The sequence below is a fragment of the Copidosoma floridanum genome, unplaced genomic scaffold (assembly GCF_036245765.1).
Source record: "Copidosoma floridanum isolate Cflo_tuat_1 unplaced genomic scaffold, Cflo_Japanese_pri ptg000021l, whole genome shotgun sequence".
Taxonomy (NCBI): domain Eukaryota; kingdom Metazoa; phylum Arthropoda; class Insecta; order Hymenoptera; family Encyrtidae; genus Copidosoma; species Copidosoma floridanum.
The window spans coordinates 7,090,023-7,116,277 of record NW_028321898.1 but is presented as its reverse complement, the minus strand read 5'-3'; the positions used below and the strand labels follow the sequence as shown (position 1 = coordinate 7,116,277).

General features: G+C 31.4%; 1 protein-coding gene across 3 annotated transcripts in view; it reads left to right on the top strand.

Moving 5' to 3' along the window:
• LTV1 (LTV1 ribosome biogenesis factor) overlaps nucleotides 1-26,255 on the top strand; it is a 102,788-nt gene that overhangs the window by 57,669 nt on the left and 18,864 nt on the right. For 2 of the 3 annotated variants that reach the window (XM_089594262.1, XM_089594264.1), the window contains one exon: nucleotides 5,492-5,695. The exons of the other annotated variant lie outside the window; for it this stretch is intronic. In XM_089594262.1, coding sequence (XP_089450388.1) covers nucleotides 5,492-5,695 — 204 coding nt within the window. The remainder of the gene's footprint in view (nucleotides 1-5,491; nucleotides 5,696-26,255) is intronic. 3 annotated transcript variants of the gene reach the window in all.

Genomic DNA, 26,255 nt, shown 5'->3' with positions numbered 1-26,255 from the left:
AGAGGGGAGGGGACGGTCTCACGAGGAAGAGGGAAACTGCAGAGAAGAGAGAAAGTGAAGGTAAAAATTTCTAGTTCCTTTTGTGTTAATGTAGGTGCTAAGTGCCCTGGTAAGAAGTTGTGTAAAATAGTAAAGCAAGAAACACAGGACTAGAGGGCCGTGAAAAAGTGTAGTAAGTGATAAGTCAAATCAACAAGTGATTCTACAAACTACGAGGAATTAATAGTGGACGCTAAGTGTAATGATAATAATGATAAGTAATGTAAAAATGAAGTAGTAGTGATTTCTGAATTAAAGATTTTTTCCTCGGCGCTCCAGCCTATTATAACTACACTTATTTAATTCTGTTGCAGGTAGCCTTGATTTTATGTCGACGCCACCTAGCGGATTTTACTGAACTAAAGTAAAAAGCTGGCGTATTTTTTCAAAACTTTGAGCTCATTTATTGCTATTGTTATTAAATTTTTTAAGATAAAAACTATTCTAACACCATCTAGGAAGTATCATGAATCAGTGTGCAAAATTTTAGCAAAATCGGTTCAGTAGTTTTCGCGGTTAGCGATTACAACGGTTTTAGCGAATTTGCTTTATATATTTGTAAAAAAAGGAATGTAATTTTTACCTATTATTTATTATTCAAACGAATACCGTTAACAAAATTTTTCATTGGGAAGCCATTATTTCCTGAAAAATGACAAATTACGTTTTATTTATTTTTTATGAAATGTTTTTTTTTTTTTGTTACTGACTGAAATTTTTTTTAGAAATGATATACTTGAACTATTGCCTAAAAATTCTTATAATTTGACAACTTTGAATGTTAATGTTTGTTATAAATATATTTCAGTTCTAACTCACTGCTTGTACTTCATATTTTCATTTATTTTCTCTTCTGTTCTGTCTGCTCTAACGAAAACATTAGTTATACGAAGGCACTTTGCACATTATATAAAAAAAAAAATTAGTGAATTGTGTATTTCGTACCATACGATCCAAACAATCATATTAATTGCGACACGTCGTTATGGAGCAACTGTAATTAATTTTTAATTTGCTCTGTCTACAAATAAGTAACTGCTTATGGTTCGATAATTAATTATTAAACAACTTTTACAACTTTTGTATACTATTAAAAAACAAGAGCTTTTACATCTAAATTTTTTTGATCTGTTTTTACAAAAACATAATCTTTTTGGCCTGGCATCAATTGAATGCAATTATCAGACTAATTTACGATGACTATAGCATTAACAGTACTTTTCTCTAAAGATAAATAGTTTTTATGTCGCTTCATATGCCTTTCTCTTTGGCAAACCGTTTTTAGTAAAAGATATAATGTAGTGAAATTTAATAGATGAATAAGCTAAATACTTACAGTAATAAGAAGAAAAAGTTATAATTTAATTGACGACAATCCACATGACGCTGATAACGACGTTGAAAATATAAAAGTTAAAAGTTTTTAAAACTTAGTAAGAAAGTTTTCATACTACTTGAAGGTATGTATAAAGTCTACTGAACCAGTTTACTAAATACAGTTTTTTATCTTATGCATTCAAAACTTATCAGAACGAGTTTTACTGTAGGGAATCTTATGGATTTTCTTTCAGGGAATTCTCACGTAATTAAAAAATAAACAACGAAAAGGTCTCATTATCAAAATATTCAAAAATAAGCCAGCCCTTTTTTTAAAATCAAACAGATCAGAAATAAACATAAAGACACAAGACACGACGTCATTAGTTATCAGGTGGCTTGCCATCATTAAAAATAATTTACGTTTTTTTTTTTTTTCCTTGATACTTGCCGTCTGCTGTCTTATAGTTTTGGAAGACTCGCTGTTACCTCATTTTCTCCATGATCGCCTCTGTCCAGATTATGGTCCCTACGTTGTAACGGGACCTATATTCCGACTCTTTAGAAATGCATTTTCCAGATATAGAGGTTTTATGACCAATTCCTTATAATTAGTTCAAACAATGATCACATGGTCACACAGATTTTAATGTAAAACATCTATTAGCGTGCTTAGGGATTCAACCGATGTGATAAAGCGACCCGCACGATGGCACGATCTCCGGTTAAACTCGACTCGGCTTGGCTCAGATTGGCTCACCTCTGTCTCTTTCTCCGTGCGCTTACTGACTAGACGCCTGCCTCTATCTAGTACAGTAGGCAGATCACTACTCGTCGGTGGCATGTGCGTATGAACCTTGCTCTTCGGATTACCTCGAGGGTATTTTTGGGAGAACGCGTGATCGTGGTTTTTATTTTCGCCCTATTATTACAGCGGATGCGCTCCGGGCATTCATACACTGTGAAGCTAAGACCAAGAGCTCAAGTAATAATCGTCTATCTTTGAGTTACTTCAAGAACGTTACATCGATCATAGCCCCATTTATCGCACATCTGTTCAACCTCTCGCTTATATCAAATAAATACCCAGATATGTGGAAGCTATCCACTATTGTGCCCCTATCAAAGGTTAAGAACCCGATGGCTCCGACTGATACGCGCCCGATTGCGAACCTTGCTCACTTTGCAAAGGTATTTGATTTTTTAATAACGGTCCAAATTTATACGTACTTGGAGAGTGCCTCGCTTTTTTCGCCTCATCAGTCGGGTTTTCGCAGAGGCTATAGTACCCAGATGGCGCTATTATGGGTCACTGATGATATTCGCGAGAGTATGGAGAAGGGTATGCTCACAGTGTCGGTCTTCTTTGACTTCGAAAAGGCAGTCGACAAGATTGACCACCTTAGGCTTCTAAGGTCGTTGTGTGATGCAGGTTTTTTGGCGGATTTGGTTAGGTTTTTGCATAGCTATCTGAGTGGGCGTTCTCAGGTGGACACGAGTGGAAATGACGAGCAGACTGAGCCGCGTCGAGAGACTTCTGGGGTTCTTCAGGGGCCATCGCCTGGCCCCATATTGTTTCTTGTATTTGTGAACTCGATCCTGTCGTGCCTCTCATTTTGCCAGGCTATGCTCTTCGCAGATGATCTGCAAATTTATATCCGATGTACTCCCGCTAACTTGGCTGCCGCTATAGAAAGATTAAATGAGGACATAGCATCGACTGTTCATTGGGCGGATTGTCACGGGCTCTCCCTGAATCTGTTAAAGACTAAGGCGATCACATTTAGTACAACGCAACAACACATGTGCCTTGACCGATCGCTCTTGCCTCCAGTGTTAATTCGGGACCAGCCTGTACCCTTCGTCGCATCAATTAAAAGCCTGGGTATTATCCTTAGTGAGGACTCAACAGGGAACGTGCAGGTCTCTCGTGTTTGCTCTTCGGTCCATGGCGCGCTTCATAGGCTGCGCTACAGGGGTGGTTTCTTACCTTGGAAAATAAGGAGGACTCTTGTCACTTCGCTGATGTTGCCGTGCATTGATCATGCGTCCATAGCTTACCTTGATCTTTCTAGTTACCTTCATGTCAAGTTGCATACACTGTCAAATACGGCTGTCCGATTTGTCTTTGGGGTCAGACGCGATACTGAGATGAAATCCCTGTACAGTCGACTCAACTGGCTGACTATCAAATTGTGCAGAATGCTCACCTTGGGAAGGGCATTATATCGGATATTGGCTACAAATAAACCACAGTATCTTGCTGATTTTTTTTTTAGTGACGATGGTTTCAGGCGGTCTTTGAGGTGGGCAGAGGTCGAGTTCCACGTACCCTTTGCTCGGACGGTTACATATGAGCGATGATTTAAGATTAGTGCCCTAAAGTTCTGAGGAGAGATTCCGGATGCTATGAGAGGGAGTCGCACCTCTGAGTCTTTTAGATAAGCATTGCACGACTTTCTTATTGCATTAAACTAAGCAGTAAATCGCATCTTACGTGTGTTTTTTTTTGTGCCATAAGTACTATTGTCTTTCACTAAGCGCAGTGTAATATATTTACCTGTACTTAAAATATCTGCGCAAAAATTTATGCATAAGTTCGATTTATACTATTTTTCTACAAACTGCGCCCGAGAAAATAAGTTCATTCACAGTGCAAAAAACTCTACTTATATTATATATTACCTCTTGTAATTTAAACTTTTGTCAAACTTTGTTGCCATACGGTCAATTCGATCATGGCACAATAAACTCGTTTTCACTCACTCACTTACTCTTTCTCTCTATTTTACTGATAGAAGTTTACCTATAGGCCTTTTTCATTGCTTTTGTCAATATTTTGCTCTTGGAGAAAACAATTTTAAAAGTAGTATTATTTTTTATCATTTTTTGAAAATTGCTTCTTGGTGAACAGGGTTATTTTAAAATATAAAAAATTGACCATTACTCAAAGTTTTTTCGGGATCTTTCAATTTTGTTCTCTCAAACTCCTGCATGTTAACCCGTTTATAGTAAAAAGATAACGAAGCTCGCGCACGTGCACAATTACGCACAGATATCGGAAAAGAGACAGAGAGGAGAGAGACAGAGAAAGTAATACACATAAACGTACTGTTAAACCTCTGTGTAGGTGGATAGTTTAGATCCTCTTTTCCGTGTATTGTTGTTCTTTATCGTTCTCTTTGTTTCTGTGTTCATGAATAAAAGAAAATAAACATAATTTTTTATGTGCTTTTTTGTAACCTATAATATTCACTGAAAAAAATAAAGATTCGTAAATCAACTTTTTTTTTAATATAAAAATAAAAAAATTAAAATTGTTTAGGGCAAGAAAATAAATTTTTTTCATCGTAGACAATTAAATATTACCGATATCAATAATATATTCTTTGATGTTTTACATCAGTCGGGGATCCCGAGACCCACACCTGGTTTTTTTTTTCGTGTGATGAAAAAATTACTTTACTATCTCTATGTCAATCTGTATGACTTTTAATTGCCAATGGTCAACTTTGTTATGCAGCCTTTCAATAAACATGTTAAAACTCACTTGTAAAATGTTATGTATGTGAATGTATTGTAATGTTTAAATATATACATGTATATACTCTGCCCTTTCCATTGAACGCTTGTGTTAAATTTTTAGTTGTATAATAATGGTACAATTTTAGACAAGAATTTGTAAGTTAACTACTAGTATTTTGTTAAATACAACTTGTATTTTGTTTCTGCAGCGTTTTTCAATGTAGTAGTTCTACAATTCTATCAACCGTTGTACCTGGATAACTTCACAATTTTGCAACGCTAGTTTGTATTTAAATTATGCTTATTCCAATATGTCTTTCTACCTCCTGTACTGTTTGTACGGCTACTCAAAATTACTTCTCTTGCGCGGGTGAGGTTATATTCAAGTTTTATTAACTCAAATAAATTTTATCATGCAAAACTCCTAAACTGATTTTGTGTCAACAGTCGATTGTTTAAGTTGTTGCAAAAATCTATAGTGGTATTAAAGGATATTATTTAATGTTATTTTAAAATGTTATTCAAGAAACAAATGAATCTAGTACTTATTTTGAATGTTATTAATACTTTATGTGCCAATAGATAATATTGTATTTTTATTATTTTTTAGGTTGACAATATAACTAGTTTGATTAAAAACCAAGTAAAAATAACGAACAATGAATTTTCCGCATCTATTACAAATTCTAGATATGAACATTTTGAAAAAGTAGTTGCTAACAGTTATGATACGAATTGGGATTGTGAAAGTGTTTTAAGCACGTATAGTACCTGTAACAACCGGCCTAAACTGATTGTGGACGCTCTATCTAAGGTGCACATTTTATATATTAACTTTTTAGTTTATTGGAATAATTAATTTAATTTTTGGATAGGATTTGGTAGATATAGATATTATAAAAAAGCAAGAAAAAATGTTACCTATCTTACAATGTATTCTGGCGTGAATAGTATTTTCCAAAATTCATTGTTCAAAACATCTAAATGTAATATGCCCTTAAAAATATGCTCTTTCGTCCAAAATAATTATTCAGCAAAGTTATACAGACCGTAGTTGTTAGTGTCAAAGTAAGCTTTCATTAAGTTAGTGTGTTATGACTTTAATCTTTTTTCTGTCCATTTTTATTATAAAAATATTTCTATTTTAATAACGTAAGTTGTTAATGTAAATAATGATTTCCGTACTTGTTGTTAAATTTTGACTATTCCAGTAACATTATGACTTGCATAGGCATTTTTACATGCCCTTATTTATGTAACTAGCTTTGATTGTTATTGAAAAAGCAATAATTTTTTTGTTTTATTTCGGTGTTAGACAAAATCAATTATTTAAGAACGCTTACATCTTACAATCGAGAGTACGTAGCAAAGCATGATACGCACTGTTTGAAAGAGTATCAAAAGTTTCACGAAAAACGACTGTTGAATAATATTTAATGAGTGTTTAATCTTGCAATAAACATTTGTAAAAGAAGTTTTTCGAAAACAATAAGTTGGAAGTCAAAAAGCACTTTCAACAGTCCTAATGATGCTGCTTTATTTCTTCAAACATTAGTGGGAAATGGCACGCGTAGGAAAGTCAAAGATGAGTGGCAGGTAAAGGTGCACTCGAAAGACGTCGTGTTACTACTTCTTTTTTGTCACCTGTTATCTAATAAGAATTTTTTCATGACTATTTTCTAGAGATTGTATAGATTTTATACAATCCAGTGAAAATTTGTTGCACATACATATTTCATTACTATTTCAAAATATGTCATCACTTGGAGGCTTGGTAATACATGCTCATGAATTTGAGACTTGGCCTTAACTCACTTGGCTCGTACCTCTAGGAAAATAATTTCTGTATTACGTTTTTTCAGTTTTGGTCCGATGGTTTCAAAGCCATGTGAAATAAGAAGCTTCCATTGCAGCATGAATGATTGATATCACAATAAAATCTGAGGCGGCTTTTTAATGTGCCAATGACAATAGCTCATACATGCAGAGTAACACAGCAATGCAAAGCTATTATATACACTGCTCGTCAGAATAGCAGTATAATAAAAAGACAAAAAAAACATCATCCGTTGTTGGATAATGTGCTCACGAATTTATAAAAGGATTTTGAAAGCAATCATCACATTTTTTTTTCGTAATTTGATGTATAAGTCTATGTCTTCTGCATTGCTTGCTCTTTCATCATAAAATGAAATAAGCACAAGCACAGTTTGATATTTAGAGCATAACTATATCCGATGTAAATTAAATATTAACTACAAGCACATCTCAAGAAGTGCTGCCAATGCCAGAGCTCAGTACCAATTTTGCCAGTATGAAAGCATTGGATCTTATGAGAACGGTACTATTCTAATTGATTACAATTCTGTTTTTATGTAGTGATTTATGAAATCAGTACTTCTTACACGACATTAATATACTTTATCGAATTCAAATTATTTTGGAGTCGTTACTACATTCCCTTGGTTACATAGTCAAAATTAATCACATACAAGCCTGGCAAGGTTGTTCAACTTATCAAATATGTCATGTATATAGATGTAGTCGATACGTGCTGTTTACGTGGAAAGCCCCATGATCCTTGTTTTCTTGTTCTTCTGCCGACTTGATTTCTCTTGAATGATTTTTTTCCAATAAATTGTTTCAATCTCGTGTAAGAAGTACTGGTTCCATAAACTACGACATGAAAAAAAGGATTGTAGTTATTTAAAATAAAATTATTCCTATAAGATCTAATGCTTTCATGCTGCAAAAATTAATGCTAAGTTGCAGCATTGGCGGTGCCACCTAAGATGTGCTTTTAGTCAATACCAATATTTCTGAACATCCTGTAAATGTCCTTTTCAGGGCTAGAATACTTGTATTTAACATATACTTGCACTACTGTAAGAACATACATCAAAACATATAATTTAAAATACGTAAAGTATGAAGAAATAAAAAATTATCAATGCAAGTATTAAGATGACACATTATAGCAAAGCACGCAGTGGGCAAACGTAACTTGAATAGGACATATCTTGCAAAGCACCAAATAAAGTAGAGAAATGTACCAAAAATAAATGCATAACTGTATGGTACACAATTTGAAATGCAAAGTACATAGTAGTTATAGAGGTGTAATACGCTATAATTAATATACAAGTTCACATACTAACTATGTAGTAGCCATAGAGTTGTAGTACGCTATGATAGGTACACAGTGGGGATGTAGAAAACGAATCGAAAGAGAATAATACAAATGTTGTATTTATGTACAAAATATTGTAGGTGTAGGTGTATGGACTTAAAAACTTGCTAAAACTACCTAAATTTACCTTTGGCATAATATAAAATACCTTGTATACACTGTTTAACTTATTTGTGCCCGACAGTCTATTTACATTATTGTCATGAATTGTTATCTTAATAACTTTAGAGAATTTCCCCCTGAATCTTTTCTTATCTTAGTCTAAGATCTTAACCTTATTCAAATCAGTATCATATTGAAAGTCATACGAATTTCAAGCTGCTGCTGACCTACTACAATGGTTTTGTACTGCTTTGAAATTTTCTTTTATTGATACATCGAAAATTTTCATGGTCATCTCATGTATCATTTGACCCTGTAAAATTATGAGGTGGCTACTTTTAACACCATTGCTTTTAATCTTACTACTAACTCCGCAAACTCTATTCCTTCTACATTTGAGAAATTTTCTTATTGTTAGATGCTGAAGATTCTTAACTACTCTACTTATCAGTTTCGAACCAAATTTTTTTAATTTTTAACGCAAGTCAATTTCTATTTCAATAACATGTTTGTGATGCAAGTTTAAAGATTTTTTTCCTAAAAATACTAATAGTCATTGTATGTCTTTCTAAAAGTTCTCTTCACAAACGATTCTTTCTAGAAAGAAACTGGACAACAGTATTATTTGGTTCCAAAAAAAATTTTAATTACTGATGTCAATGATTACCATTGATACATACGTATATTGTCTTGAAGATTGCAGAGATGCCTTTATGAACTTTAAAATATAGATGGAATTTGTTGTATTTTAGCTCTTGTTCGATTTGCTTACCGAATCAATTCTCATTTAATTAATAAATCACAACAGAAACTTGATGATAAATTTGAACACTTGTATACACATGATAAATATTTGCGAACAAAACATAGTAAACCTCTCAAATTGAATATTAAATCTTCTGAGTTATACAGAGAAAAGCTTTATATTTCCAATTAATTAAGAGAAGAAAAAGTGTCTATATTTGCTAACATTATGACAGACAACGTTTACTTCCTAGCTACGTTTACTATATTTCAAGGCTCAGTTCAAGATATAATTTTTCAACTCACTCAAATCTAAATATGACTTAATATTGCAGAGTTTGTTAAATTCACAGTCAATAACATTTTGTGCATAAATACAAAATTTATATTATACTGCTTTGATTTGTTTTGTATTCTAAGGCCTGGTTTTATACATGGGTCATTTCACAAAAACTGCGGTACTCCATGAAGCCTATGTTTAAAAACGATGGATTCGATTATTACGACTCAGAAATTTTTTAAAATAGTGTAAGCCAATTTTTACCAAAGATGTTTTCGAGATTATGTCCAAAAAAAACTTTTTACTTTGCCGTAAGATCGGAAAAATAGGGCACAAGGTCGTTACCGTAACGTGAAGCATTCAAAAATCTCATTTTTTCGGCTTCTGGTGCCTAGACGTTGATTTTTTAATTTTTTTACGATGTACTATCTAAAAGTTTGAAGTGTTAAACACCTTTTCTGATAGTTAGGAATCTGAAAAAAATTTGTTTTCTAGCACAGAACGTTTTATTTGTAAACCCTACTTTTGACACTTAAATCGCGTGCCACGAATAATTCAATTTGTCTAAGTGATTAATTTTTAGATGCTTGGAATTAATCGTTTCGTATTATAGAATGTACGAGAACAAAGTATGTGAAAAGGTCTGAAAAGCAGATGTGATGAATAAAGTTTTATTGACTTGGGGCTTCACAATTGTAAAAAAAAGTATTACTACGGTTATCACATGTAAAGCATTAGTGTAAGGCTCTTTTAAAATTTAAAAAAAATTGCATTTAAATAAACATTGGTTTCTTTTAAATGGTCGTAGAGTCAACTAGTTTGGATCTCCCGTAGTTTGGAAATATTAGTTTAAAAAATTCTAAACATTGAATTTAAGAAATCTCAATTAGGGCGTGAAAGCATTGCAGTTCTTGTAAAATGATCCATGTATAATAGCGTATTACACTTCTAAAGCTACTAAATTCTTTTTCAACCGAATATCGTGCGTTTTTCTATTTTTGTATACTTCATGTGTTCTTACTAATATGTTATTGCATATATTGTTTATATTTATACTTCATATTGTAGGCTGAGCGAGAATGTTTAAATATTGACAGCGTACTGAATAAGGTCAGGTGCCATATCAATCTGCGAATAGCCACTTTTCAAATGGAGCTTAGCAAAGCAGGTAGCCGAGTAAATCGTTTCTCCGACATGGTGTGTGTAAGAAATACAGAGTGACGTATCTTCAGTAATTTGTCAATGATCCACGCAGAAGCGCATTGTCCCGTCTTTTTTAGGCATTAAGACGATTAGAGAACTGTGAAGTTAGAATGATGGCTAGATGATGGCCTCTGCTAGCATCTCCGGAATCTGTTCTGCAATGATCTCTCTCCGTTTTTCTGAACAATTTTACGGAGCCTCTGAATGTTCATGGTTGCAAGCACTATAGGTAGGCAGCTCTAGTAATTGATCTTGAGCTCTATGCATAAAATTTGCTATAGTTCTTTAAGGTCAGTGGTTATCTGTCATCTTCCTCCGTTTTTTTTTCCTTTTCGTCATTTTTACTTTGACGCCCACTAGACTCAGTGGCTCGTGGGCTCCTTTCTGCAGCATCAGCAGCAGCGAGTTCTTTTGAGATAGCTCCATGTAAAGCGCCAAATTGTTGTAAAGTGCCCCTTTATCCACGTACAATAAGTTACAGTTCTTATTTTAAGAAAAAACTAAATCTTATTACTTTAAAAGTCTGTATGTTTATTGCGTGTTGTTAAAATTGCTCTATTTCAGTGCAAATTTGACTTAAGATTAAATATTTTCAAGCATACACCAAATGTTTATTATTTTCATAAAATAATAAATATTTTCACATTTTTATTCTGTGTTTTTACAATTATTTTGAAAATTAAAATTTAACGTAGTTAAAACAAAAACTATTTCTCAATTGTGATACTGCAAATGATGACCATAAATGTTGAAATTTTGTTGTTTACAATAGTATTGTACTTCTGTTTTTTTTTTTCCGAGGCAAAAGAAAATTTTCATAAATTATAACCTAAGAAAATTTGTATGGTTCTAAATAAAATATTATTGTTGCAGAAATCTTGTAAAATTTAACCACTTATTTACAAGGCTTTTATGACGAACTGCAAGGGGGCATTCTTTATCACCTAGAAATTTATAACATACAGTTTTTATTTCTATTATTTATTTAACTTCTACTGAAAATAATTAATAAAAATGCATTAAATTTGCCAAGTCGAAATTCGAAGAGTCGGCTCGAAGCATATAATGGGCGCCGTCAAGCACGCGCAAGAAGCTAGATAAGATATGCGCAAGGATTATCGGCAAATATGTATAATCGATAGTATGCAGAGAGATAGCACAAATTACAGCGGCGAATTATCTGCAAGTCGGCTATAAAAGGTGCTGACGCGCGGGGAAACACATCCCTCCTCCAGCAAACCCGGGACGCGGAGATCCGCTGCCTACCCTGACCTGGAACACTCCCGTGCACCGGTACTAACCGCGACAAGCACACGTCGACAGAGAGAGAGACCACGTAGTAGAGATACTAGAGATAGTGACGGAGCTTCTTGGGCGAAGTACTTGGATAGATTACTAGAGCTTTGCTCCAGCTTCTCAAGATCCCGAGGACGACCTAACCCTGCGTGACTCTTTCAGGATAGGCATAGAGCCCAGGATTAACTCTCCGAGGCTATACTACTCTCAGTGGAACCTTCAATGCGAAAGAGAATTTGTGCGGGAAAATCTAAAAATCTTTCAAAATATGTTTTGGCAAAATTTAAAAATAAAAATATAATCCATTTTGTATTCCAGTGCGAAATTGAATTTATCTCGAAGGGATTTGCATCCTGTGAAGTAAAATACAAACTTTTTGGGTGTTAATTTAAAAATTGCGATAATTATTCAAATCAATATAAGTAAAAAATCTAGCGATTGAAAACATAATTTCCTTATTAAAATAAAAGTGAACAAATTCAAGAAAGAGAATAATTAATTTTAATAATTTATTTAAACCTACTCCTCCCCTAAGTGATTGCTAGTCCTAATATTACTCAAAGTTTATTTAAGAATTTAATTATAAGTGATTTTTTTATTTAGTTTACAATTTAATTAATTGGAAATTTTCATTGTTCTATTTATTTCCGAGTTCATTAGTAGATAAGAAATTGAGTTATATAAAATAAAAGTAAGTTTTAACGTATAAGAACTTTATATGTGCCCTAAGAGGTATAAATTTTTTTATTTTTTTTATATAAGAGTGCTCTACGTCCGGCTCCTTTAATAAGGGCACTACTATGGGCACTTAGCACTTTAAAGAAGGAAGGGAAGAGGGATGGGAGGCTTCCCATAACTGGGAAGGGGGGTAGGGGAAATTAGGCAATTTTTGCTGCGAGAAAAGCGCCTAAAACCCTCCTCGAGGAGTATTGCGTGGTGAAAAAGCACATGTGAAAAATCACAGAGGTACTTGCCTGAAAAAGTCGCACTGGCCGGGAATTGAACCACGGTCTCCCGCGTGCCAATTCACGACCTAGCTGATCGAGCCACCGCTCGCTCTAAGAGGTATAAATAAATTTACTTATGATAAAAAAAAAAAATTACCAAAGGAATAATCAATAAAGCAATAGTCAAAAATAATCGCTGTATACATTGCAGGGATTTGTAGATTTTTCAACACTTAATTTAAACTTAGATAAAAGCCATTTTAAGATGTTTTTATAAACCCGCCCTCCAACATATGATTACTGATATTGATTTTGTGTTGGGTCCAATCTTAGAGTTTCCCAGCACAGATACAATTCTCAGCCATTCCTTAACTACCGCCAACTAGTTGGGGTTATACGAGTACTTAGAGAAAGGGAAGTCGTAGAACATTAGAGCTTCAATTAAAATAGTTAGGTCAACTTTCTGGAACTTTTCATTTCCAAATTGTAATTTAAGGGATGCACTTCTAATTTTGTTTAACTCCAATAATAATTTGGATGTTTGATTACTTATTTTCTCATGAAGTTAAATTAAGAAAATACCAGACCATAGATACCAGTTCTGCCATGGACAAAACTTTTTTAGGTTGTAACAAAATTATAAATTAAAGTTTTAATAAAAAAAAGTTAATGACATAGTTCTAATAGACGTATAAATTTTAGTCATACAAAGTGATAGAATAACAAAAACCGTAGAAGTATCGATCTAACGAAGAGGCATATTTGTATAAGTCATCTTATAGAGTCTCATCAAATCTTGCAAAAACAGAGCATCTCTTCTTTCAATAAAGTTTGTAATATAATGTTTGTGTATCACTTTGTACGATAAACTTGGACTTGCATTTGTTACTTTTGCATCCTATCCTCAAAAGCCCGCCATTCCTCTTGTCAAAACTTATGACTTTTACTATGCATCATAAAATAACTCTAAAAATATTTTTTTTTCCGAAGATTAAGTCCAAATATACATTTTGTAAGTAAAAATAACGTAAAAATGATATTCACAAATATTTTTACATGTGTATGCAGTAATCATGCTAAAATCTCACTTTGTTAAGAAAGCAATTTTTATTATTAATGTTTCAATATTAACTGTAATAGTTATTCTAACTTAATGAATTATTATTTTCATCATGATTATTTGAAAAATGTTATTTTTACAATAAACTAAAAAATCAGTGTAAAAAATATTATCATGTCATGTATAATTATTAAATAGTTGACATTCTACTGATACTATTACTTGAGTCATATTGTTCTATCGCAGAATTATCAAATAATCATTTATCATTTACCAATAATAAATTTTAGTTAGTTTTTTTTTTTTTTTTTTTTTTTTTTTGTTGTGAGAAGCAGCAGTGGAAGGGTTGTAGGGGGCAAGGAAAATCGTGTGGGTGAGCAATAAAAATACCTGAAACTTATGACATTCCTTTAAGAAATAACATAATAAAGAAGATTACTGGATTTTTCGAGCATGTACAAGACATACAATAAAAAATTTAATTATTTATATAGAAGAGAAAAACATGATAAATGTTTGACAAGTGCTTACATAAATAAGTAAAAATAAGTCGTTCTAACCGTTTTGCACACATCACTATCTTATCAGCGCTTATTGTACTTTTGACTGGCCATGGAGACAGTACTACTCCTTGCCTAGTATTAATTATTAAACTTTCTTGTCATAAGGTAATTTGCTACATCATTACTTTGCATTGTTTTATTTATAGTTGTTTGTAATAAAGTTATATTGTAGATTTTACTATGTGCACTGCGAAAAATCTTATTTTAATTAATTATGTATTTATTTATTTTCAATAAAGACTGATGAGGGCAACACACCAGTTGCCGAAACGTCGCACGACACATTGTGTGTATTAATTCTTGCCCAAAAAAATCAAATACAATAAGATTGATATCATAGACGGCGATACAAGAAATTGTTCAAAAGAAAACGGTTTTAATAAATTGTTCTAATAATTAGATATTATAAAAATTAAAATTTTACTTAATTTGTGAATTTTAAATGTTGAATATGAATGTTTTTTATCTTTTCTGAAGGAATACATTCTATGATGTTACTTCCAAAAGAAAAAAATTTTTACTAACAATTATTTTTATAAATTTTTAATGATGTACTAAATTTTCTTTACTTGGCTTGCTCTTGGCTCTTTACTTCGCTTGCAGTGTTACATTGTGTCCTAACACTTGCATTGTTGTCCTGAAGATGACGTCAGCATGACGTCGAAATTTTGGCAGTTTTGTTAATCAGTGAAATAAAGTCTTGCTCCAATTACCATTTTGTGTATAGTTTCATTGTTAGGTAATAAAATGTTCATTGACAACTTGCGCGCTACTTAGGTATTTTTGATAAAAATTATTTGTGTATATTTCTATACCATATTTTGTAACCCGTATCATTCAAAAAAAGAAGATGCTTTAATTTTTTTATGGTGTTACTGTTTTAAAAAACTATCATCAAATTTGTAAGAATTATTTAAATTAAAATTTAAAGGTTACATGTATAACAATAATGACAATATCTCCTATAAATGTGAAGTGAATGATTTCAGTAGTATAGATTACAAACTTTTTTTTATTTTACTTTACTGTATTTAAATGTTCTTGTTATTCAGCAGTTAATTAAGTCCAGAAAAAATAGAAAATAATTGTTGTCGTAAAGGTGAGATAAAGTTACTTTTTTTAGGTCAATACAATCAACTCATAAAGCAGATGTTATTTGATGATGTAGGTTTAATTATAATTTGTTTTATTTTGCCTGATTGAATGCAAATTTATTGCAAAAAGAACATAGCGGCTTATAATTAAGAATTAGAAGGTTAAGTTCGTCAAATAACATGTATCACCTAATAGGTTCAAACTAACGAATACCCTAAGAAGGTCAATTGTACATTTATGATTATCCTACAAACATGAGAATAATATCAGTCTTGAACAGAACATTAATTAGAAATCGGGTTCAAATTTGAAAATAAATATCTCTGACACATATCTATATTTTTGTAAGGTGACTTGCAGACTTCACGTGCTTTTAGGATGTATACACATGACATTTAAAACTTATGTGGACTGTTCACATAAGTAAGATTTTGTTCTCGTAATAACCCTTTTTCACCCAATAATGGATATATATATAGGTAATTCTGCCGTAACTGTCTCAGATTCAGTTTAAAATTTTTGGTTTTTCGAATTGAACTTTATAAATATTTGATGGCTGATAATTGCTGGTCAGTATATAAAAAACAATTGTCTACAATAAATTCGCTACTAACTATTAGTGACAAAACTTACACGGCTTTTATGATTTTAGGTGGAGGTCGGAACTGACCTATTTGTAAAAAATACTTATAATTCTTTTTTTAAATATAAAAGTCTCGAAAAAATTTTTATGAATACAATTTAACATGCTAATACTAATAAAATAATTTTTTAATGGCTTAGTAGCTTTTTTACAATTAAGACTTAATATCTCAAAGTTTCAACTTAAAATATAAGGACTGTAACTACATACAAAATGTTTAATTTTTACTATCACAAATATAAATTTTTTTTTGCAATAACTTGTAAAAAAATTGTTTTTATTATTAATTCTGGCAACAGTTAACATTTCATATTAATGTAATAAGTATTTTAAGATTTTAACACATTATTTTTCATCAACTATTAATTTGTTCCCATACTAAATTATAGTTATTTGACATAAAAGTACAGTTTGCTAAGATATTTGGAAAAAAGACTTATTTACTCAATAAATATAGTCAGCTTCGATTTTAGTGTCTTTGGGTACTCTGCTACTCCACCTCAAATTCAATGCATTCAAATCATTGACTATTTTGTGTTAATTTTCCAATGTATCATCATCCTGATTTTTTGCTTCGCCTTTGAACACTGGTACCGAGCAACATACAGAAAAATTCTCAGAACTACGTAAAGAATAAATATTCAATGATGAGAAGCTGAATTTCTAATGACTCAAGATCTCAAAATGTATACAAACTTAAGTACAATTTATTACAAATTTCAGGGGGTCAGAACTGACATTTCGAGCTTTAAAGCTCTCGGATTGTCCGCGAACGAGACGCACTGATTTTTCCGCTTACTCAATACCTGCCATCGGCAAATAGTATAAGAAAGTGCAGTTTACGTACCTATTAAGTACATCTAGTGGGTGCTTTAGGGTAGGGTTGGAACCGACCAAAGTATTTGTACACACGAAAAACCAGAAACGATTCACTCACCAGTCCTGGCGATTCCAATTTTTAGCAGCATAAGCCAGTGCAATTTTTTAAAGCTAGTATGTAATTTGAAAAATGAGCATGAGGGGGCGTTGCAGAACTAAATAAGGCGTTTTTCAAAGCTATTTCTATGCTGATCCTAATATTCATGTAAATTGAGGGACAAACATAATGCATTATACGTTCTCACTTGTTTTCTAAAAGCATGGATTATTTCAGTATAAATATAATCCATGTTATCTAAAGTTAATAATGTGGGTGCACAAATTCTGGAAAGAAGCTTTATTTTGGTATGCGAGAGTCTTTTGTTTGGAAAGTTGAGTTTTGGACAGGGTTTGGAACTGACATTTTAAGGTGATTTTTGCAACTTTTTTCGTGAAAGGGACAAATAATCAGTTACATCTGTAAGTAATCAAGAATTTCATAACATTTAATATGTCTTGGCACTGCAAGCATAATTAATTTTAGCTTCAAAATGTCGTACGAGCTTTGGACACGATTTAAGCCAGTTATGGCGAAATTACCTACATATATGTGTATACGTGTATATATATATAAATATTATAAGGTTTTGTTTTAGTCAAGTATATATATATATATATATATATATATATATATATTAGTGGGGCTCACGCCCCCCTGCGCGCACTGCGCGCCAACCCCCCAACATCCGAATATTGTGCATCAATACAAAGCAGTATCAATACAAAGTACAATAAGTAGTTACGTAGATGCTAGATATGTAAGTCCAATGGAAGCAGCTTGGAGACTTCAAGAATATCCAATTTGTGGTAGAAGTCATACAGTTGTAAATCTAGCTGTTCATCTTGAAAATAAACAAAAACTCATATTTGAAGAAAATAATATCAAAAATGTAATAAAAAACTATCAAACACCCCTTACAGCTTGGTTTGAATTAAATAAAGTAGATGATTTTGCAAAATCACTAAAATATGTTGACATTCCAGAACATTACATTTTTGACAATAAACTTAGAATTTGGAAAAAAAAGGAAAGTAACACTGAAAAATATTGCTATAGGTAGATTAAACATAGTGTCTCCAAAAGATCATGAACGCTTTTTTTTAAAACTTATTTTAAATAAATTACATGGGGCTACATCGTTTGAAGACGTTAAAAAACATAATGGAATAACATATAAAAATTTCAGGGATACTGCAATTGCAATGGGTTTAATAGAACATGATTTTGAAATCAGCAATATTTTTAAAAAAGCCATAACAATTATGTTTCCATACCAGTTAAGACAATTTTTTGCTTGGTTTTTGATTTCAGAAAACATTCAAGGAGATAAAATATGGAATGAATATAAAAAATATTTTACGGAAGACTTTAATGATGATAATAATAATTGTGCTCTTCTACATATTAATCAAATTTTGGTATCGGAAGGTAAATCATGTGAGTCTTTTAGTTTACCGACACCAACCATTAGCAACTTTATAAATAATTTCAATATTGAGGAAATATCTTTCAATAAAAAAATGTTTGATATAATGTACACAAATTTAAAAGGAGATCAAAACAAAATTTTTAAAACTATTTGTGAACAAGATGAAAAAGTATATTTCATAGATGGTCCTGGTGGATCCGGAAGAACCTACTTATATAAGACACTCATTTATTACTTTATTTCTAGAGGTAAAAATATTTTGTCAATGGCTTGGACAGGAATTGCATCTGTATTACTACCAAAAAGTATGACCAGTCATAGAACTTTTCGTTTACCTCTAGACTTAGATAATATTGAAAGTGTATTTTTAGAATTTGAAACTGAAAAAAAAAATTAAGGGAAGTTGATTTAATAATATGGGACGAGGCTTCAATGATTCCGAAAAAAGCTTTAAAAATCATTGATAGAACGTTGAGAGACTTGTGTAATACAAAACTTTGCTTTGGTGATAAATTAATAGTATTAGAAGGAAATTTTCGACAAATCCTTCCAGTTATAAAAAACGGTAATAGAACTATAATAATAGAAGAAACTATTGAATCATCATTTTTATGAAACTTCTTCAAAATTTTAAGATTACAAAATAATATCCGTTCTAGTAATAACAATATTTCAAAATTATTGTTAAGAATTGGAGAAGGGAACATGGAAACAATTAACATTCCTAAATCTTGGATAACAGATGATGTCTGTACCAAAATATTTGGTAATTACAGCAACTGTTTTGACAATAACGTGATACTAACTTCACATAATGAATATTCTTTTTTTTAAACAATAAGATTTTAAGTAAATTACATGGGGAAACTAAAACTTATTACAGCATCGATACTGCAACATATGAAGGTGTTGATAAATCAGATGATAATATTTATATAAATTTTCCCGTAGAAATGTTGAACAACATTCGTGAAGGCTTGCCACTTCATAAACTTAAATTAAAAATAGTTAAAATAGTAATGTTAATTTGGAATTTAAGTATATCAGACGGATTATGTAACGGTACACGATTGCGAATTAATAAATTACTAAAGTATAACGTAGAAGGTGAAATAGTTACGGGAGAAAAAATTGGTAATAAAGTTTTCATTCCAAGAATTACATTAAATACTGGAAATACTTCATCATTACCTTTTATTTTATTAGAAAACAATTCCCATTAGTTGTAGCATTTCCTATGACTATAAATAAGTCTTAAGGTCAAAGTTAAGATAATGTGGGATTATACTTAAAAAAACCTTTATTTTCTCATGGTTAATTATACGTGGCTTTATCAAGATGCAAAAATAAAAATGGAATTTTTGTTCCAGTCGATAGAGAAAACAGTTTAGGGATTGAAAATACAGTTTGGAAAGAAATTTTTGAATATAATAATGTATCTAACATTCATAACATGATTTAATTATTATTTTTTTATGTATAGGTAAAATTTATTGATTAATAATACATATCATAAATGTATATCGTGTTCATCTATTGTAACAATTTCAGCATTAATTTAAAACAAAATAGAAATGGACGTAAGTCTTCGTGGTTTCATCAGGCTTTATAAGATGACTTATAAAGTGATGCGAAACTTTCATTGTTTATATTAATGATACTCTAAATTTAACTTAAGTTTATGTACGTAAAAAGAAGAATTGTGTAATAAAGGACTATATAAGTGATGATGATATAATAATCATGCGCACCAATATATGTGTATATATTATTTGGTTTTTAAATATTGTTAACTCCATATAAATTGGTTATTAAAGGTACTTAGTTGTATAAATAATGATGTTTTGCGCAACAACCCCCTATGAATCAATGTATGACTTTAAATTTCTTCTTGACGATGAAATAAATCATGGCAATAAGACAGTTTCGTCCAAAGATAGGTAAAGGCGGTACGATCACGGTCAGGTTCCAAAAAAGTGGTGTGAGGAGGCGGTGGGGGCCATGAAAAAATTCGTGGGGGTCAGTGGGAGGGCCATAGGGGGTAGGTGGGGAAATGTGGGATGTTTTGAGAAAAAATACTATACAATATGTCCATGTGATCTAGTAGGAATGTGGTAATAGACTTTAACACATTGACAGGGCTGGCAAAATGCAACGTTACAAAATGCTAACAAAAAAAGTCAGCCCACCAAAAACTTTTTGCTTACAAAGAAACCAAGGGATCCAGTAAATCGAAGTACAATTGATTGTATTTACATTTAGCTGATTATAGTATTGTGCAGTAATCTGTAACTATTTGATTAAATATTAAAACATACATATTTATTATCACATGAAGCCATACGTAGTTGAACCCCCTGGCTTGAATGAAAACTTATACCATACTTCTATACTATTCATATAATATTTTGTGGGGGGTTGGTGGTGGGTGGTAAAGGGCCATGACAAAATGTGTGGGGGGTCGGCGGGGGGGGCTGTGGGGTGTCGGTGGGGGGCTGTGAGGGGTTTGGAGAAAAGCTACGATATGTCAAAACAAGCAAGGAAATAAAGGATTTTTACCTTATTTTGTGAGGGGGTGGTGAAGGGTTTGTGTGGAATGCCCCACTGAGTTAACTATATAATATAGGAAGATATATATCTTCCTATATTATATAGTCGTAAGAGTTAGAGCGAGGTGTTGCTCCCCCCCACTTCCCCCCGCTTCCCCCAGCTCCCCTTCAAATAAGGTAGTTATTCTTTCATTTCCTTGCATTTTTCGAGTAATCCTACTTTTTTGATAGCTCCCCCCCGCCCCCCGCTCCCCCCCATTTTCCCCATATATAATGTAAATATATAAGTAAAGCCTTGTATATTAACCGTTACAAGTGGTCTAATTTTCACATATTATTTTATTTGACCATAACAACAAATTTTGTTACAATTATCTTACTTACGATGTTTATTTTGATTACATACTCTAAAATGTCTTTTTAGGTGCTCTGCTTTTAGGGGTAAACGCACCATCTACCGTACACCCATAAATTCACTTTATTTTGTCACCATGATTGTAAGACAGTTTGATACTAAATATTGACTCAGTAAATTTTAAATTGTTGTTTAGGATCTCAAGAGAGCACCGCAATTTTTTCGAGGTGTTAGAGCTTGTTAAAATAATTTTATAATAAAAATAAAAAATTAAGTTAACCCTACACAACCTTTTCCACAATTTTGACCAATATTTTTTTGAACGTTTTTTTCATGACTTTTCAAATGTCTCTGTAAGTGATGATTTCTTTTTAAACTTTTTTCGCATTCAATACTCTTAAAAATTTTTTCAATGTTTTGGCATTCCTTTGTGTGACGCAAATAGTTTTTCTTGTTTAATATTATAATGCTACACAGATCACATACAAAAAATTTTTTTTTGTGAATTTTTTCGTGCGATGATAGACACTCTTAAAAATTTTGAGTTACATTTATCACACTGATAAAATTTTGCATTCATGATGGTGTATCTGAAAACATGTAACAAAAAACGGATTGTTTATGATTACATAAATCTGGGTACTAGACGGTATTGAAATTTGCTTTTTTAATGAAAGATAAAATTTGCAAGAGAGTATAAAAATAGTAATGAACTATAAAATAGTTTTTTTGTTACTCTAAAATTTCATTCCAAACAATATTTTTAATTTCAAATTTGTTTTCTGATTCAATTGGAATAAAAATTTTTTTTTGTTTTCAACATCTAGACAGTGCAACATATAATTGCCCATTAAAAAATAATGGTTTTCTAAAGTACAACCCTTAGGCATCAAAACTTTGACCTTAAAAATCATTGATAGCCATAGGAAAAGTTAAGATAAATGGAAATCGTTTTCTGTACAATATAAATGGTAGTGAAGAAGAATTGTTTGTATTGAGTTTTATACTTAGACTAAAGACTTTATTTCCTTTTTTTTTACCTAAGATTATTCCAGCTTCGATGTTGTATGTAAATAATTTTGTAATTCATAATCTTGTACCATTGCAAAGTCCTTCAGATATGTTAAAGTTTCGTATTAACATAACAATAGCGTTGATTTTTATATCTAATTCGTGTGAAAAAAGACTTTCTTTACTACTATTTAAATATTCTGTAGAGAAATTAGTATAAATATTATTGTCTAATTTATCTACTCCTTTGTGATTTGCTTTATCAATACTATAGTACGTTACTAATATTCCTACCATATTATTTTTTAATTTTTTTGTTTAAAAGTTGAGTGTATTTATTGTGAGATGTTAATATAGTTTTACTTATAAAAGAATCATCATTATTGAAAATTTAAGAACACATATCATTTGTTTTCAATGTCTGAGGAATTATCAAAGTTTTAATGTTGCCTTCTCCTATATCCAGTAGCAATGAAGATAATTTTTATCAATTGAACGTATATTACTTTTTAGATAGAAAATATTAAATAAAGGCCAAAAATTGGAAAATTTTATGGTTTCTTGAACAATAGTAATTTTGCTTCCGTTTTTTACTACTGGAAGAATTTGACGAAAGTCTCCACCTAAAATTATTATCTTATTTCCAAAAGGTTTATTACCACTAGATAAATCTTTTTACGTCCTATCAGCAATTTCTAACGCTTTTTTTGGTACCATAGAAGCTTTATCCAAAATAATTACTTTCACATTACGTAATTTTTGTTTATCTGGCTCAAACTGGAAGAATGCACTTTCTATAGTGCTTAATTCCAAAGGAAGTCTGAAAGTCCTGTAAGTGGTCATTCCCTTTGGAAGCAGAATAAAAGCAATACCTGTCCAAGCCATTGTAAGAACTTTTTTTCAATTGATATGAAATAATAAATTAATCTTTTGTATAGAAAAGTTTTTCCAGATCCACCAGGACCATCGATGAAAAAAATTTTTTTTTTTAATTTTATTATTTCTTGAAAAATTCGTCATTCATCACGATTAAGTTGTAAAAACATTTCATGGAATTTATGTTTACAAAATATTCTTTTATTATTGTCGTTATCAATATTTTTTTTCATTGTTTCTGTTGGTTCTGGTAAACTGAAATCTTTACAAGACATATTTTCAGAATTAAAAATTCCGTTTAAAAGTAAAAGAGCTTTATTTTGATTATCTTTACAATTTCCAATGAAAAATTTTTTGTATTTGTTCCAAATAATATTACCAAAAAAATTTTCAGACATAATAAACCATGCGAAAAATTTTCGTAGTTGAAAAGGCAGCATAACGTTACATGCTTCTTCAAAAATTATATTGTTTCGAAAATCTTGTTCTACTAATCCCATAGTAATAGCTGATATTAGTGAGGGAAAATAAAAAGTGATGGTTAAAAATTCATGTAATTAATTATGATCAATATACATTTATTACATATATAAATTTTAAGTAACAATTAATATAATTTGGGTATTTTTCCATACTTCGTAAATCTAATTTGCAATTACGGGGGTTGGTGCGCAGAGCGCGCAGGGGGCATATATAGTTATAAGAGCTTAGAAATATCTATTGACACATACAGGATAGACAGCTCATTTAAAAAAGTGATTCACTAGAAGAAATAATAAAGCTCACCAACAAAAATTTAAGGGCACATCTCTCTGTCTATATAAACTTTACCACTTTTATTTGAAATTAGCAGCTTGTTCTTCATATTTCTTTAAAAACAGACCAGTAATCATACCCCAGCGTAGAAAATTTATTTCCGAGTATTTTCGAAAAATGCAATAGTCTTCCGAATTCTGTAAAATATACTTCAACATATTATTTTTATACTAACAATTAATTTCATCATTTTTTAAGGCCTTAAAAAATATTAATGCAAACCTTATTTTGAAAAAATTACACTTATAACACAATAAAAGGAAAAAATTTTAAAATAATATTAGAGAGGGTCTTCCACCACACGAATTATAATTAAAATAAATGGTATAGTAGTGTTAATAAGAACTTCAAGTATATCAGATGGTCTCTGTAACGGCACAAGATTAAAAATAGCAAAATTATTTAAGTATAATATAAAAGCAGTAATAATTATGGGAGACAAAAAACCAAAGTTTATATTTCTAGAATAACACTGAATACTGGCACCTTATTATCATTACCTTCTGTCTTCTATAGAAAACATTTTCCCTTTGTATTAGCATGTTCTATATTTATTAAAAAATCAGAAAAACAGAGTTTTGATTCTTTAGGATTGTATATTAAAAAACCTTTATTCTCTTACGGACAATTACACGTTGCTTTATTAAGATGTAAGAATCTAAAAAGAATTTTTATTTAAATTGCATCCGAGAATAAATCAGAAATTAAAAGTATTGTTCAGCTAGACATTTTTCAGTAATTCAAAAATATGTAATTTTGAAGATTGTCACATTTAAATAGACGTATGTTAATTCATAAAATCCATGAAAGACAAATATGAGAAAAATGTGGAAAGGGTTTTAAAAGAACAGATGAGTTAAAACAACACATCAAATGTCACAACATTAAGCTAACAAAATAAATAATTCTTTCAAATACTTAATTATGTTTGTGTATTTAATTATACCTCCTCCTGAATTCTGTCTTTTTATTAATAAAGTCCTCAGGTAATCAAGAATTTTATATTTGGGTAAAGTAGACATGGACCAGAAAGAGATTTGAAATGTAAAATTTCAATCAAGTTAAACAAATAATGGTACTTCAGAGACATATCGTGAGTAACGGGAAACGAATAGACAAAGGGAGACCTATGATCAGTGACTATAAAAACCCTAAAAACGAAGTATGACTTGGGTACTCAATTGCGTATATTTTTCAACATTTATGATGGTAAAACATTTGATTAATAAGTATTTAATGGGGGAGGGGGGAGCGGGGGGAGCTCACTCAAATATAATTTGATCAAAAATGACGTTAAAACAAGCAAATATCTACGTAAAACGAGGGGTTGCTGAGGGGGAGCGGGGGGGGCTGAGACATAATATAGGGAGGCATATATTTATATTATGTACATGTATACATACATGTATAATATATATATATATACATACACAATATATATATGTATATATATATATACATATATAAACATATATATATATATATATATATATATATATATATATATATATATATATATTAAAAGTTATGTGTACCGCTCACGTAATTACGATTTGATCCTGTCATACGTTGGCGGTACGCATAACTTTTAATGTTGTTTTTCTCAAAATATTATCTTGGTGCAATATACAATAAACTGAAAAAAAATTACGGTATTTAAAAGGGTGCAGGCTTGGGAGCCAAGGGGCAGCAGGAGAAGAGCAAACACTTGACTAAAATCTTGACAACTGGGAAAAGAGTTGAGAAAAACTTAAGAAAAAGTCGTCTTCAGAAGTATAAGTTTGGTTATGAAGACGGAACGAAGAAGAGTACAACAAAGGGCGTAGTCTGAAAGGATTTTTGGTTGGAATTTCGGCCATAGTTCGAGTAGATGGAAGACCTGACAGTGATACGCAGAGACCAAGGTCCGATACCGATTCTGAACGTTTCTTGAATGGTTTTCGCATAGTTTTTTCTCAAAAAACTTAAGACAATAGCAGTGAATAAGCTCAGTTTTGCAATAAAACGCTAATTTTACGCTTCGGTTCAATAGAATTTTCTAGGTGGCGTCGAAGTAAAATCAAAGATTCCTGTAATCAAATTCAGTGAGTCTAGTGATAGTATTACCGCGCAAAGTGATGATTATCATTGTCGTTTACTGGCAATACGTGAAGAACAGAGCTCTCAGTTGTGCAGCTAGGCATCCTGGCTTCTGACGACACTCTGACAGTCTGTAATGGGCAAGTGACCCACGCCGATTTCCACCCTAGATTAACGAGATGACTAAGTGCCATAGAAAAAAGAAACGTTTGCAGCG